Source organism: Panthera pardus, unplaced genomic scaffold, assembly GCF_024362965.1.
Source record: "Panthera pardus isolate Hobbes unplaced genomic scaffold, ASM2436296v1 HiC_scaffold_25, whole genome shotgun sequence".
NCBI lineage: Eukaryota > Metazoa > Chordata > Mammalia > Carnivora > Felidae > Panthera > Panthera pardus.
The window spans coordinates 4,239,331-4,253,746 of record NW_026526821.1 but is presented as its reverse complement, the minus strand read 5'-3'; the positions used below and the strand labels follow the sequence as shown (position 1 = coordinate 4,253,746).

The 14,416-nt window shown below is 54.3% G+C and overlaps 1 protein-coding gene across 2 annotated transcripts in view; it reads left to right on the top strand.

Moving 5' to 3' along the window:
- The window catches only part of ZNF831 (zinc finger protein 831), a 104,989-nt gene that overhangs the window by 39,887 nt on the left and 50,686 nt on the right, over positions 1–14,416 (top strand). For both annotated transcript variants that reach the window (XM_019426396.2, XM_019426395.2), the window contains exons 2-3: positions 806–4,486; positions 5,532–5,671. In XM_019426396.2, coding sequence (XP_019281941.2) covers positions 842–4,486; positions 5,532–5,671 — 3,785 coding nt within the window. In that variant the 5' untranslated portion in view covers positions 806–841. The remainder of the gene's footprint in view (positions 1–805; positions 4,487–5,531; positions 5,672–14,416) is intronic.

The window sequence follows — 14,416 nt, the reverse complement described above, 5'->3', positions numbered from 1 at the left end:
TGATCATGTCCCAGCTGGTGTGGAGGGGTTTTGGAAGCCCCACCTGTGAGCAGAGACCCAAGCCTGATCCTGAGGTTGAGAACGTGCCCCTTATCCTGGTTGGGTAACCGGATAAAATACTGGATGCTCAGCGACATTTGGATTTCAGGTAGATAACCCATAATTTTTAGTATAAGCGTGACCCATGCGAGATTGGGGTAGACTTCTACTAAAGAATTATGCATTGTTTCTCTGAAATTCATTTAGTTGGGATCTTGTGTTTTCATTTGCTGAATCTGTTAGGCTCTCCCAGGTCAGCGTTCTAACTTTCTGCCCTCTTCCAACAGCAGGGACTCAGAACCCCAGGGTGAAAAGGGTCCGAGGGCAGTGCCGACTCTCTGCCCGTTTTACAGGTCTGGAAACTGAGTCCCAGCGTGAACTTTTCTTTCTCATGAAGTCAGCGCATTTTCTGAGTGTCCCCTCTGCACAGGGCCCTGTGCTGGGTGTTGGGAGTGACAGTGACAAGACTGCCATGGGCCTGGGTAGGGGGCGGGAGTCAAGAGTTCCCTTTCGGCATGTGAAATAGACAGGATGCAGACAGACCTAGGTCCGGATCCTGCTTTGCCATGTGTCAGCTCCCTGTGAAGTTGCTTCCGCTCTTGGAGCCTCTGTCTCCCCTTTCCTAACATGGGGATGACGGTGCTTCCCTAGGGGGGTTGTTCCCGGGCTTCAGTGGGGTGACGGCGCGCCTGGTGGGGGCAGGGAAGAGTTTACTGCACGATCAGAGAAGAGAGGTACCATGGTAAAGTTTGGTTGTTGCCCACAGGTCGCCAGGCATCCTGGGCCACCCGGATGATGCAGGATGGAGGTGCCAGAACTCACTCGCCCTGCCTTGCCTGCCCGGGACCAGCCAGCCCCTGCCCCTGGACACCCGGGAGCCTCAGGTGGGCAGGTCTCGCCTCACCTGACCCTGGGCCCCGTCATTCTGTCAGCGGAGCAGGGTCTGGCCCCCGCCGTGTTCCTGAAGGCCCTGCCCATCCCGCTGTACCACACGGGGTCCCCGGGGGGCCTCCAGCCACGCGCCCCCCTGGTGACGGGCAGTCTGGATGGGGGCGGCGGACCCTTTATCCTCAGCCCCCTGCTGCAGCCCGAGGGCCCCAGCCCCACCCAGGCGGGGAAGCCGGCGGCCCCGACCCTCACCGTGAACATCGTGGGCACGCTGCCCGTCCTGTCGCCGGGCCTGGGGCCCACGCTGGGCAGCCCGGGGAAGGTGCGGAACGCCGGCAAGTACCTCTGCCCACACTGTGGCCGCGACTGCCTGAAGCCCAGCGTTCTGGAGAAGCACATCCGGTCCCACACGGGCGAGAGGCCCTTCCCGTGTGCCACCTGCGGCATCGCCTTTAAGACCCAGAGCAACCTGTACAAGCACAGGCGCACCCAGACGCACCTCAGCCACTCCCGGCTGTCTTCCGAGTCTGAGGGAGGGGGCGGCGGCCTCCCGGAGGAGGGGGCCGGGGCCGGAGAGAGCTCCAGGGCAGCGGGCGCAGGGGACGGCTGGAGCCAGAGCCGACCCGGGAGGCCCCTCTCTCCGGGCGCCCAGGGTGCCGGGCGCTGCCCGGTGCCAGCCACGCACCCGTCCTCTGTCGCTAAGACCCTGGGTCTGAAGTTGGGAGCCGTTCCCCGTCCGGGGTCCGCACCAGCCGACAGAGAGACCCCCGTGGACTCTGCCCACGCGGCCGCCCCCGCGCGCACCCTGGCCGGCGGCACCCAGCCGAGGCGGAAGTCGCCGGAGCAGCCGTCCCCGACCGCCGGCCCGCCGCGCGCCCCACGGCAGCAGGCGGCGCCGTCCTCCGAGAAAGCCCGGGACGTCGGGGCCCCGGAGGGCCGGCTGAGGAAGTGTGAGAGCACAGACTCGGGCTACCTGTCCCGCTCGGACAGCGCGGAGCAGCCGCCGGCCCCCGGCAGCCCCCCGCGAGGCCCGTCGGAGGGGGAGGCGGCCCCGGGCCCGCGGCTGGAGCGGCAGCTGGAGCAGCGCATCGCCTGGCTCATCTCTCACAACCAGGCCGTGGTGGACGACTCCCAGCTGGACAACGTGCGGCCCCGCAAGACGGTCCTGTGCAAGCAGGGCAGCATCGACCTGCCCGTGCCCTACACCTACAAGGACTCCTTCCACTTCGACATCCGGGCGCTGCCCCCCGGCCGGAGGAAGCCCGCCGCCCTGGGCCCGGCCCGCTCTACCTTCACGCCCCCTGACAAGGCGCGCCCAGTCTTCTTCCACTCCGTCCCCACCCAGCTCTCCTCCACCGTGGCGTGCGTGCCCGTCACCAGGAGCAACTCGCTGCCCTTCGTCGAGGGCGCGGGAACGTGGCAGGAGCCGCCGGACCCGCGGCACGCCGGTCCCCGGAAGCAGAAGCCTCCGAGCCCCAGGCCCGCCCCTGCCCGGCCGGCGGACGTCCCCGGCGGTCACCCCCGGGCCCTGGTCAGACAGGCGGCCGTGGAGGACCTGCCGCGTCCCCTCACCGGAGACGGCCCGGCCCCCACGGAGGACCTGGATGGAAGCAGAGCGGCTGCGGGGGAGGGGGCGGCCAGCAGGGGCGGAGCAGCCGGGAAGAAGTGCGGCCAGAGGCCGCTGAAGATGTTCTCCCAGGACAAGTGGCAGGTGTATGGGAAAGAGACATTCAAGAGAATCTACCAGAAAATGAAAACCAGCTACCACGGAGGCAAGAAGGCACGGGAGGGGACGGTGGGGAGTGGGGCAGAGCTAGGTCGTCCTCTCCAGGGAGAGGTAGCAGGGGACGAGGGCACAGCCCCATCGCAGGGCGGGCGGACCCCTGTCCTTGGAGGTGTGTCTGTGGGGACCCAGCCGGGGCCTTGGGGACGTCCACTGGCCCAGGAGGGCTTCCCGGTGACGGATCCAGCCACGGAGGGGGAGACGGCGGCCAGAGCAGGAGGCAGGGACCAGCCCAGGGTGAACAGGGCCACCTTAGCCTCCGCCCTCAGCTGCAGAGAACCCCCCTGTTCGGGCAGCAAGAGCCCTCTGCTTTCTCCAGATGGGAGGCTGGAGCTGGGGACTCAGCAGCCCATAGCACCTGGTCCCCTCAAGGGAGGTAACCTAGAGGCTCCCATGCCGGTTTCGGCAGACCCTAACCTGGAAGGAGGCACCCATGGTGGGGGCGGCAAGGAGACCTGCCAGCAGGCCCCAACGGTGTCCAGGCAACCCAGCGGTGGCACTGGGGAGCCCCAGCCTTCAGAGGACAAGCTCCCATCGGAGAGAAAGAAGCTGAAGGTCGAGAAGCTGAGCTGCCAGGAGCCGCCAGAGCCCGTGGGAGCAGAAGGAGAGACCCCGAGTGGCCCCGGGCAGGCCACCTCCCCGCCATCTCACAACCAGGACGGTGATCCTGGGGACAAGCTGGGAGAGCCGCGCGGGAGTGCTGATGGCATGGCGGGGGGCAGGGCTGGGGAGCCAGCAAAGCCGTCGGAAGTTTGTGGTGTCTCCTCTGCTGTTCCATCTGTGGCCCCGAGGCAGGTCCTACAGGACCCGTGTCCTGCAGCTGTGTCCCCTGGACGTCACCCCCAGCTGGCCACGCAGCCCCAGGCCCCCGGCGTCCTCACTGCCCCGGCAGACGCTGCCTTTCCCCCCAAGTACCTGCTCAGGCTGCCTCAGGGTGAGGCCTGCCCCCCACCTCCCACCGCCCAGGGTCCCAGACCAGGCCAGGACCCTCTCTGCAGGAGAAGGTGGCCGGAGGAACAGCCCTCCGTTGTTGGGCCAGGGCCGGGGACCCGCCTGCCCCCCTGCCCGGCCACGGGCTTGGCCTCCAGTGGAGCAGACACCTTCGAGGAGGATCCCGGCTGGTCCAGGCACTGGGGTAGGAGAAAGGGGGTGCAGGGAGAGGAGAAGCCAGACTTGGATGCCGACACCCCAGCAGCAGGGCCGTCCCCTGGCTCATCCTCCGGTGCCTCCAGGGAGACGACCTCCTTCCTGCCCACCCCAGCGTGTGCCACCCGGAAGAGTGGGGCCCCTGAGCCCCGACACCTCTGCACTGAAGTGGGTAGCACTTCAGTGGGGGCCGGGCCCTCTGGGGGTGTCCTGAGTCCCTGTGCCCTCGGCAGGGAGTTGGGCGGACCTCCCGAGAACGCCCCGGAAAACCCCCCCTCAGGGCCTCTGGCCGGGCTCAGTTCCTGCTGCTGCTTCCTCACGGCCCCCACGTCCCCGGGCTGGCCCCAGCTGGCCTCGTGTACCCACTCAGAAACCCTGCGGAGCGCCAGGGCCCAGGGCCCCTTCCCATCCTTGAGGGCTGAGCCCCGACTCACGTGGTGTTGCCTGAGCCGAAGCCTGCCTCTGCCCACAGAGCAGAAGGAAACGACCGCTTCTGTCTACTTGTCTCTGCACTTCCTCGGTGGCAGCGCCCGGGACGAGGGTCCAGATGCCCGGCCCCTGAGCAGGGCGGTGGTGGGAGGACGGACGAGGACGGCCCTGGGAGAAGGAGGGCAGGTGCGGACAGCAAAGGTAACCCTCCCACCACCCCCCCGACCTTGCCCAGGGCCCTGGGGCTGGGGGAGCGTGCTTGGCAGGCGGCACTTGTAGTGAAGGAGAGGGAGCGGGAAGCCAGCCTTGTAACACCTGCCGTCTGCTCCCAGAGGAGGCTGGGCTGTCACATACGGGGCGAGATAGGACAAGGGCTGAACAATGCAACACAAAAGAAAACAGACTCATGCAAACAGAAATGTCAAGGGAAAGAATTACTGCACCCAAGACCCTGGATGAGATACTTTTCATCACTAGACCTTAAATTTTACTCTGAGCTTCCTGGTAGCAGCAGCAAAAAGTGAAATGAAACCCTGCCGAGGAGAGAGTTCTCTGGGTAACCTAAGATTGTAAACCAGAAACTCTTACCGAGAGATAGATTCCAGGTGAAACCCCATCTCTTAAAAGGAGAGAGTTGTTGGGGTGCCTGGCTGGTTCAGGCGGTAGAGCATGTGACTCTCGATCTTGGGGTTGTGGGTTTAAGCCCCACATTGGATGCAGAGATTACTTAAAAAAAAATAGAGTTACCGTACTGGGGACTGGGGAAACAATTACTATGATCAGATTCAACTTGCGTCTGAGTTTCCCGGGAGCAGTGGCTAAAAGGGAAGGGGGCTGAGTGCTGTAGAGTGTCCACCTGGTACCTAAGTGGTAGGTGTGTGGTCCCAACTGAAGAGCGCATCCATGTGTCTGGGTTATGTCCTGCCCTGAGATATCTTGGGCCAGGGCAGCCGGAGAGTGTCCTGAAGCCTCGGTTCTGGTGTAGCCGTGCGGAACAGTGCCTGGACTCCAGAGCGCCCCAGGCTGCTCTTGATCCCGAGAATGGCGATTAATAAAGAATGTGCCGGGTCCAAGACCCAGTTTGGCCTTCCTTCCTCCGCCAGGCAATTAGGCACGGGATGCAGGGGTTCCTAGAGAGATGGATGGAGTTGGGGGTGGGGGCAGGGCTGCCACGGTGTCCCCTGGGCCCCCAGTTAGCACCGTAGGGCTCTCAGCAGTATGATGCCAACGTGCCGGGTATTTTCAGCTCTTCTGCCCAGTGGCCTCAGGGATGGTGTCCCAGGAGCGGGTGTCTGAGCCTGAATGGAAGAAAGGACCGCCTTGGAGGAAGGCAAGGCTGTTTCGGGGGAGTGGCAAACAGAAGAGGCTGAGCGTCCGCTCCAGAAGGTAGGGTGTGTGACCCACTGTGCGTCTCACACGTGCCCAGCGTGTCTGGAGCTGCGAGGGGCGGTTTCACTGACTCCCGGGAAGACCTTCGCGGGGTTCCAGAGCTGTCCGCGTGCTGCAGAGGAAGGGCTTGTGTGTGGGAGTGAGGGTCTGGAGGTCCGTGGGTAAAGGAGTCAGTTGGTTCTCCATCAGCCCGTCTGCACAGCCCCCCTACCCCCGATCGGATCGTGTGTTTCTTTGGAGGGCCAGACATTCCAAGGCCAGGAGTCCAATAAATATTTGAAATAACTGAGTTGAAAACACATCCACTGGCTTAAGTCCTGAGGAGAGAGTGCATTAATTATTTACAGCTTTTATTGCTTTTTTTATTTATGCAAGCGGTGCGTGTCCTTTGCAGAAAAATTGGGAAATACAGACGAGCAAAGAGGAGATGAGAAAGCATCCTAGTCCTCGTGCTCGGGGTGATGCCACTGGTGCGTGGGGCGCTCCCTTCCAGACTTTTCCCTGTGGTGTGTGTGCACACACAGCATCTCCTGACAGCAAATGGGACGCACAGGTTTTTACTAACACACTCTTTCATCACACCGTTCTCTGATGGTCTCGCCCCTTTGCTCCAAACCCTCTACCCACTGTGGACAAGGGGGAAAGGCCCCTCTTTAGCCAGGCCCCAGCCCCTCCGTGCCACCCGAGAAGCTGTTGTCTGATTTTTCCCATGGCCTCCTGTCCCGCTCACGGTGACTTTGAGCCTCCTCCCCCTCTCCCATTCTCAAATTCACCCTCTGAACCCAGGTCCCGGCTGCTTTCCCAAATCCCCCACCGCGTCTTGGCCCCCTATTCTCCCCTCCCTGGAAGGCTCCCACCTTCTGCCCCCATTGTCAGTATTTGACCCAAACCCGAGATACTCTTCAAGAGGCCGGGCAGGGTCCGAATTCTTCCCTGCAGCTGCTCAGAACCTCGGCGGCTGGAGAAGACACGTCCTCTGGACGTGCCTGGAGATGGGGCCCCGGCTCAGCTGTCTGCCAGGCCCGCGTGTCCAGGGCTGACGCGGCTGAGGGCTTGCTGTGCCCCGGGTGCCGTGTAATGACCCCGCCCCATTTTCCTCCTGAGGAGCCCGAGACGCAGACAGATCAGGTGGCCAGATGTGGCCTCACGGACCCAGATGTGAATCAGCAAGTCTTCCCCCAGGGCCCGGTTGCTCTGCACTCCACACCCTGGGGTGGCCCTGACAGTCACCTGGAGTTTTCTGGGTTTTCTTGTGATGCTGAGTCACAGTCCTCAGGTCTGGGGCCTGAGCTGGCGTTTCCCACGGGCTCCCAGGTGATGCTAAGGGTGCCGGCCCAGGGAGCACTCTTGGAGGAGCCACGCTAGTGTTGCCCCAAGCCATGTTTCAGCCCACCTGTTCGTCGCCAAACGAAAGAAGGATTGCTCTGTGTTACGGGGACATCCGGCCCTACCCCGCACCCCTGAACCGTGCAGAGTGGGGGAGGGATGGCTCCCTCGGGGAATATTTGGGTGCCCTTTTCAGACCGAATGAACGCTAGCCAGACCGAAGAGTAGCTGCCCGTGGATTCTGGGAGCACAGGGACACTGGCATGTGGCCTCGTCCCTCCAGCGGTATCTCCCACGTTGGACTGACCTGGAAGGAGTGCTAGGTTACACGGAGTGACAGCCGCCAAGGCTGTTTCTGGGTGTCAGGCACGGCCCGGGAGTCGTGGGGAGAGGGCCGAGCGTGCGTGCCTGTTAGCCACTCCCACCTCCCGGGACCCCACCCAATGCAACAGCTCAGCACCGTGTACCTGCCAGGTGCCGGGTGCCGCAGGTGGAGGCCGCGCAGGAACCCTTCCCAGCGCGGCTGCTGGTGCCAGGCCCACGCCCCGGGAGGCCTGGAGAGGTGTCCCAGCACCTCCTGGGCCGCACATGGCCCGTGTGGGAATCTTGTTAGGCCTGACCGTATCTAAAAGTCTTGGCTCTTAGTAGCCAAATGAATACCAGGAGAGTTCACAGAAAAATCTGGATTTCCAGCTTGTCTTGAAACATCTGAAGCCCTGGGGACGCCAGGCCCTCCTTCTTGCATGGCAGCAGCTGGCGGGAGCTGAGAGTGACCGCCTCGTGGGCAGCGCCCGTGCTCCCCAGCTTGCTCAGGCCCCACCTCTCCCTGTCGTGTGACGTTCGAGTTTGCAAACCTTGGTCTTAACGTGCGGCCTGGTGGGGGGGGGGGGGCAGAAGACCGCCTCCCCAGCCAGCGAGCTTCTCGGCAAGAGCCTGTGGGTGGCAAGGCGAGGGGGCATTGGCCCCAGCGTAGAACCAGGACGGGTCTGAATTCAGACTGGGCAGCTCTGTCCTGGAGCCCCTGACTGGGTGAAGTGAGAATGGGGCCACTGAAATTTTTATGTCCATTGAGCATTTATTGGGCAACCGTGATTCATTTGTCGTTTGTGCCTTTTTTGGCTTACAACTGTCCTGAGTTCATGTCAGCTTCGGGGCTTGGCACTTGCAGACCCCCCCCTCCCCACCTCCTCCTGCAGAGCTCACCTGTGGCTGTTCACATAGCTGGCTCCCCACCCCCCCCGGCCCAGGGAAAACCTCGCTATCACAGTGGGACCTCCTCGACCTCTGTACTTCAGTGGTCCCCCCTCCCGTCATCTGGTTTCATTGCCTTCACAGTCTGTTGGCAGAATTCGTTTTTTTGAGGCATAGAATTCATGGTAGCTTCCTGCTGCTTTTTTTTTTTTTTTTAAAGTTTGTTTATTTGTCTGAGAGAGACACCGTGTGAGTGGGGGAGGGGCAGAGAGAGAGGGAGAGAGAGAATCCCAAGCAGGCTCCACACTGTCAGCACAGAGCCCGACTCGGGGCTCGAACTCACAAACCGTGAGATCATGACCTGAGCTGAAACTAAGAGATGCTTAGCTGGCTCAGCCACCCAGGTGCCCCTTGTGGTAGCTTGTTTCTTAAAGACCAGCAGTGGAGACAGAATGTGCCTCTGCTGCCTTGTCTCTGACTTCTAGAGCTTCTGAAGGGCTTGCCTGATTAGGTCAGGCCCACCCAGGATAATCTGCCTTTTGATTAGAAACTTTAATTGCATCAGCAAATCCTCAAGAGGAGAGGATTACACAAAGGCGTGACCTACAGGATCACCCCAGGCTGTGTCTGCCAGGCCCAGCTTTCCCCGGCTCACCCAGCTAATGGAATTAGAGTTGCAACCAGTTGACTTTTCTGACCCAGTGCGTTGCATCAGATCATTCATGACGAATGGTCCTCTTAGTGAAGGACACGCATGTCTGGGGAGGTGTTCGGAGGGGAATATGATGCTGGCCTTCTAATAAAGTTCCTTCTAAAGGCAAGTTTCTTATGAAGCCACTGGTTCAATGGCACTTGGCCTGCAAAGATCTGATCAAGGAGATGACCAATTCGTTTGACTCGCATGAGGTGTCAAACCCAATCCATTTTCTGGTGGTGGGTGGCATCGTTAGATGATAGAGCTTTTTGGAGAAATGTGCTGCTTCTCTCTCCTATTTGGTCCAGCTTCAGAGACCCGGATCGGCGCTCGCTCTCGGTGCTGGTGTGGGGAAAATGCTGAAAGGTGGTGCCTAGAGGTGCTTCAGCTCACTGTTCTGGAAGCCACGCACAGAGCTCGTGTTTTGTCTTCAATGTGTTGAAATCTGTCCGTCTCTCACATAGTAACTTAGGGCGAATTTGTAACAGAAGTTAATAGTAACATAGGATTTGCATACACTTACTTTGCAGATAACCAAGCGAAAAGCTAATTTGATGAAGGGTTGCTTGGGCTGTCTGCCTACCCACCTACCTGGCTACCGTCTATCTCTGTTGCTGCTATAGCAAACCACCAGTTTAACGTAGATGCGTTTTTAAACAACCCCAGGGTATTATTTCAAAGTTCTGTAGGTCAGAGCTCATTAAGGGGTCACCTGACAAGATCAAGGTGCCAGCAGGGCCGCGTTCCTTCTGGAGGCTCCCGTGGAGAATGGGCTTCCTACTCATTTGCGTTGTTGGCAGAATTTTGCTCCGTGGCTGGTGGCCCCTCGTGTGTGTCCTGAACCGGCAAGGGCGGGCTGGGTCCCTTTTCACCCTTCAGGCACCTGCTCCTTCCTGTCCAGCTTCATTTCTCTGACCTTCTGCCTCTCTTTCATTTTTAAGGACTCACGTGGTTAGGCTGGGTTTACCTGGCTAATCCAGGACGTCCTCGTCATCATGGGGTCTGTGCCCTTAATCACTTTCACAAAGTCCCTTTTACCACGGAAGGTAACCTACTCACAGCTCTGGGGATTAGCATATGGGCATCTTTTAGGGAGGGGTCATTATTCCACACTGTCCACCTGTCCATCTGTCTGTCCAGCCACATTTGTATGACCGTATATATGCACGTATGCATCCGTGGACGTACGTGTCTACCCGCTCACGTACGTGGGTGTGCGCGAACGTCTCTGTCGTTCGTCCGCTCGCGGGTTCTCAGGAAAGGGGTCTGTTTTCTCATTCACACTCCCATTTTACTTCAGTTGTCTTACGTTTCACCAGAAAACGAAACACTGTAGCAGGGATTCCCCATTGGCCCTAGGTCACAGCAAATGGTGGAATTCGTGTCGCAGAGTATCTATTCTCTTTTACTCCTTTTTTTTTTTTTTTTGAAAACATTTGAAAATGCAGAAAAGTTCAGAAAAATATATAACAGACTGCTAGGTAATGGCCCAGAATTAACAAATATTAATATTTTGTCATATTTGTTTCTGAGCCTCTGAAAAATAAAATATTAGTTTGTATACTATATATTGTGTAAAATGAAACGAAACAAGATAATTTTGTAGGTTTACATATTTGGCACTGATTGTTTCGATCTGTGTCTTCATATTTTACAAATCGGTGTATACACTAATAATACATGTGATTGTTTTGTGTCTTTATATTTTTTTAATGTTTATTTATTTCTGAGACAGAGACAGAGCATGAGCGGGGGAGGGGCAGAGAGAGAGGGAGACACAGAATCGGAAGCAGGCTCCAGACTGAGCCGTCAGCCCAGAGCCCGACCCGGGGCTCGAACTCATGAACTACAAGACCATGACCTGAGCTGAAGTCAGATGCTTAACTGACTGAGCCACCCAAGCGCCCCTTGGGGGTGTGTATAAACATCATACCGAATTTATCATTCTTCAGTTTGCTTTATAACTCAGTGTTGTCTTTTTGAAGATCCAGCCATGTTGGACCAAATTCATTCATTGTAAGTGCTGTAGTGTGCTCCCTTGCATGAGTATGACGCATTTTATTGTCCGTTCCCCTATTTGTGGGCATTTAAATGGTTTCCAAATATATATATATATATATATATATATATATATTTTTTTTTTTTTTTTTTTTTTTTTTTTTTTTTTTTTTTTGCTAACTTTGAAGCGAATGAATGTGTATGCATGCCTCCTTAAGCACAATGCAAGAAGTTTTCCAAGAATACACTCCAAAGTGGAATTGTTGGGTTATAAGGTAATCACATTTTCAACTTCACACGTTATCACTGAATCACTCTCCAGAGTGGGTGTGTTAATTTACATTTCCTCCAGGTGTAAGTGAAGGTTGGCTCTGCTCCCATATTCCTACTGATGTTTGTTATTAGCTTGCTTTTATGCTTTGCGCATCCAGACTTTGTAGGATTCTGTATATATCCTAGGTTTGTACGTGTGTTTTGCCATTACACACACTGCAGATATTTTCCCACATCTATTTTCTGTCTTTTAAAAGCCCATTTATATATGTTTTACCCACATAATTGCAAATGTCTTGCCCCTTCATTCTTTCTCACATGTCAGATCTTCTGGGACCGTTCTTCTGTCTGAAACATATTTCTGAAAACTTCCTTTAGAGCAGAAGAATCTCAGTTCTCATTAATCTGAAAGTACATGTATTTCATCCTTGTTGAAAACTGTTTTTTCTGGGTGTACAACCTTAGGTTGACGGCCATTTGCTCTTCGTACATCAGAGCTCTCACCGCACTGTCTTTTGGCTTCCATTTTGTGGCGGAGAAGTCAGCTATTCGTGTACTCCTCTCTGGTCTCTTATCTCCGGCTACTTTTAAGATCTTCTTTTAATTTTTGGTGTTCCATTGTTTTACTTTGATGTATAAAGGTATATGTTACTATTATTTATTCCATTAGGAGTCCCTTGGGCTTTTGTGATTTGTGGATTGATGTCTACCTAGAAAATTCTCTGCCTTCATTCTTCAAACATTGTCTCTACCCTGTTCTCTGTCTTCTCTTTCTGGAACCCTGAAATAACGTATCTTAGATCTTCTCTTTTACGTGTCTTAACCTCTGTTTTCAACAACCTTGTCTTTCTGTGTGAAAATCTAGATGCTGTCTTTAAAATTTTATGAATTTTCTCAACCCCCTAAGTTATTTTTTTAAGCTCTATTAAGGTACATTGAATTTCAATGTTATGCATATTTAAAGTGTAAAATTTGATAAGTTTTGGTGTGTGTATACACCTGTGAAACCCAACAACACAATCAGAATAATGAATGTATCAAAAATCCCTCAAATTTCCATGCGTCTTCCCTCCGGCCACCCTCCCCTCCCCAGACAGCCCTTGATGTGCTTTCTGGAACCATGGAGTAGTTCCCTTCTAAAATTTTATAGGAACGGAATCACACAATATGTGCTCTTTTTTGTGTGTGGGGGTGGGGTGGGGGGGCTGACTTTTTTTTCACTCAGCACAATGATTTTGAGGTTCATCCACGTCATGTGTATCAATTCGTTCCTTCTTATCGCTAAGTACTAAGCCATCCAGTGGATATGTCACAATTGATACATTTCCTTGTCGGTAGACATTCATGGTTTGTTTCAGTTTGAGGCTGTGACACATAAAAACTATAAATACCCATACGCAGGTCTTTGTGGATATATATTTTGTTTTTTAAAATTTTGAACTGGTTATTTTTGTTGTTCAAGTATAATTAACACCGTGTTATATTAGTTTCAGGTATACAATCTACTGGTTCCCCACTTTATAGGTTACTCAGTGCTCATCAGGGTAAGAGTGCTCTTTATCCCCTGCACCTGTTTCACCATCACTCCCCCCCCCCCACCTGAAATGAACAAACAAAGAAGAAAAAAGTCAAAGGAACAGACTCTTACCTGTATGGATGTACACTTTACATGCCCTTGAGTGATATCGAAGAGTGGACTGTCTAGCTCATATGGGAGATGTGTGATTCATGGTAAGCTGCCAAAACATTTTCCGAAGCGGCCGTGTTATTTCACGCCCTCACTAGCCACGTGAAACTTCCCGTCTTTCCACGGCCTTGCCGACCCTTCGTGTGGCCCTGTTTTTCACTTCAGTCGTTTTACTAGATGCGTGGCGGCGTCTCACAAGCTGGAATTTGCACTTCCCTCCTGACTAAGACATCGAGCATCTTTTCACGGGCTTGTCTTCCATGTTTCTTCTTCGGTGAAGTAATCTGTCCGAGTCCTTTGGCCATCATAAAAATGGGTTGTTTTCTTACTGTTGAGTTTTGAGAATTCTTTACATATTCTGGTTGTAAGTCCTGCATCAGATATGTGACTTGTAAATATTTTCTTCCAGTCTGTGCCTTGTTTTTTTTTTTTTTTTTTTAATTTGTTTTGACATTTATTTATTATTGAGAGACAGAGCACGAGCATGGGAGGGGTAGAGAGAGTAGGAGACACAGAATCGGGAAGCAGGCTCCAGGCTCCGTGCTGTTAGCACAGAGCCCGATGTGGGGCTCGAACTCACAAACTGTGAGATCATGACCTGAGCTGAGGTCAGACACTTAAAATCGACTGAGCCACCCAAGCGCACCCCCCCCTTTTTTTTTTTTTAACTCTCTGAACAGTGTCTCTCGAAGAGCATATATTTTTAATTTTGATGAAGTCCACCTACCATTCTTTCTGGATTATGCTTTTGGTGTCATCGCTACAAAAATCTTTGCCTAATCCATGTTTTTCTCCTACGTTTTCTTCTAATGTTTTCTGCTTTTAGGTTTAACACTCAAGTCTGCCGCCCATTTTCACCTAATTCTTCTGTGTCATGTGACAGGGGAAATCTCTTATCTTTGCACGTGGACGTGTAATTGTTTCAGTACTGTGTGTTCGTCTGTCTGTTTTGAGGCAGCACAACACTGTCACGATTACACCGCCTGACTTGAAGACTCACTGTGAAGCTAAGATATCCAAGGCAGAATGGTATTTGCATCATAGTGGACAAATAGATCAATGGAACGGGTTAGAGAGTATAGAAATAGGCCCCATGTATTTGGTCAATTGATTTTCAGCAAAGGTTCAAAGGCAATTCAGGGAGGAAAGTACAGTCTTTTCAGCAGATGGTGCTGAACCTGGTAAATTTCTTCGCCAGTAAGCTGAGCAGTTACAAAGTTCGCCTCATTTGTTTCTCTGCTCTCAGGGGATGCTGCCTTCATTACTTGACTCATGTCTCGAAAACCATTGTTTTATTCATTTGCCTGTTTTTTTTGTTCTGTTTTGTTTTGTTTTTTTTTTTTTTTGGGAGGATAAATCTCGCTGCTGTTAAACCATCTTGGTCAGAAGAAAAAGCCCCTGGACTATTGCAACAGCCTATTAATTGTCCCCCTGTCCCCCAACTTTTACTGATCTGTCAAGTGTTGAATTTAATTGTTAGTGTATATTATGCTTTATTTCCAAGAAGTTCCACTTAATTATTTTTCAGACCTGCTTGATCGTTTTTTATAGTCTCTTGCTCTCTAGTCTTTTC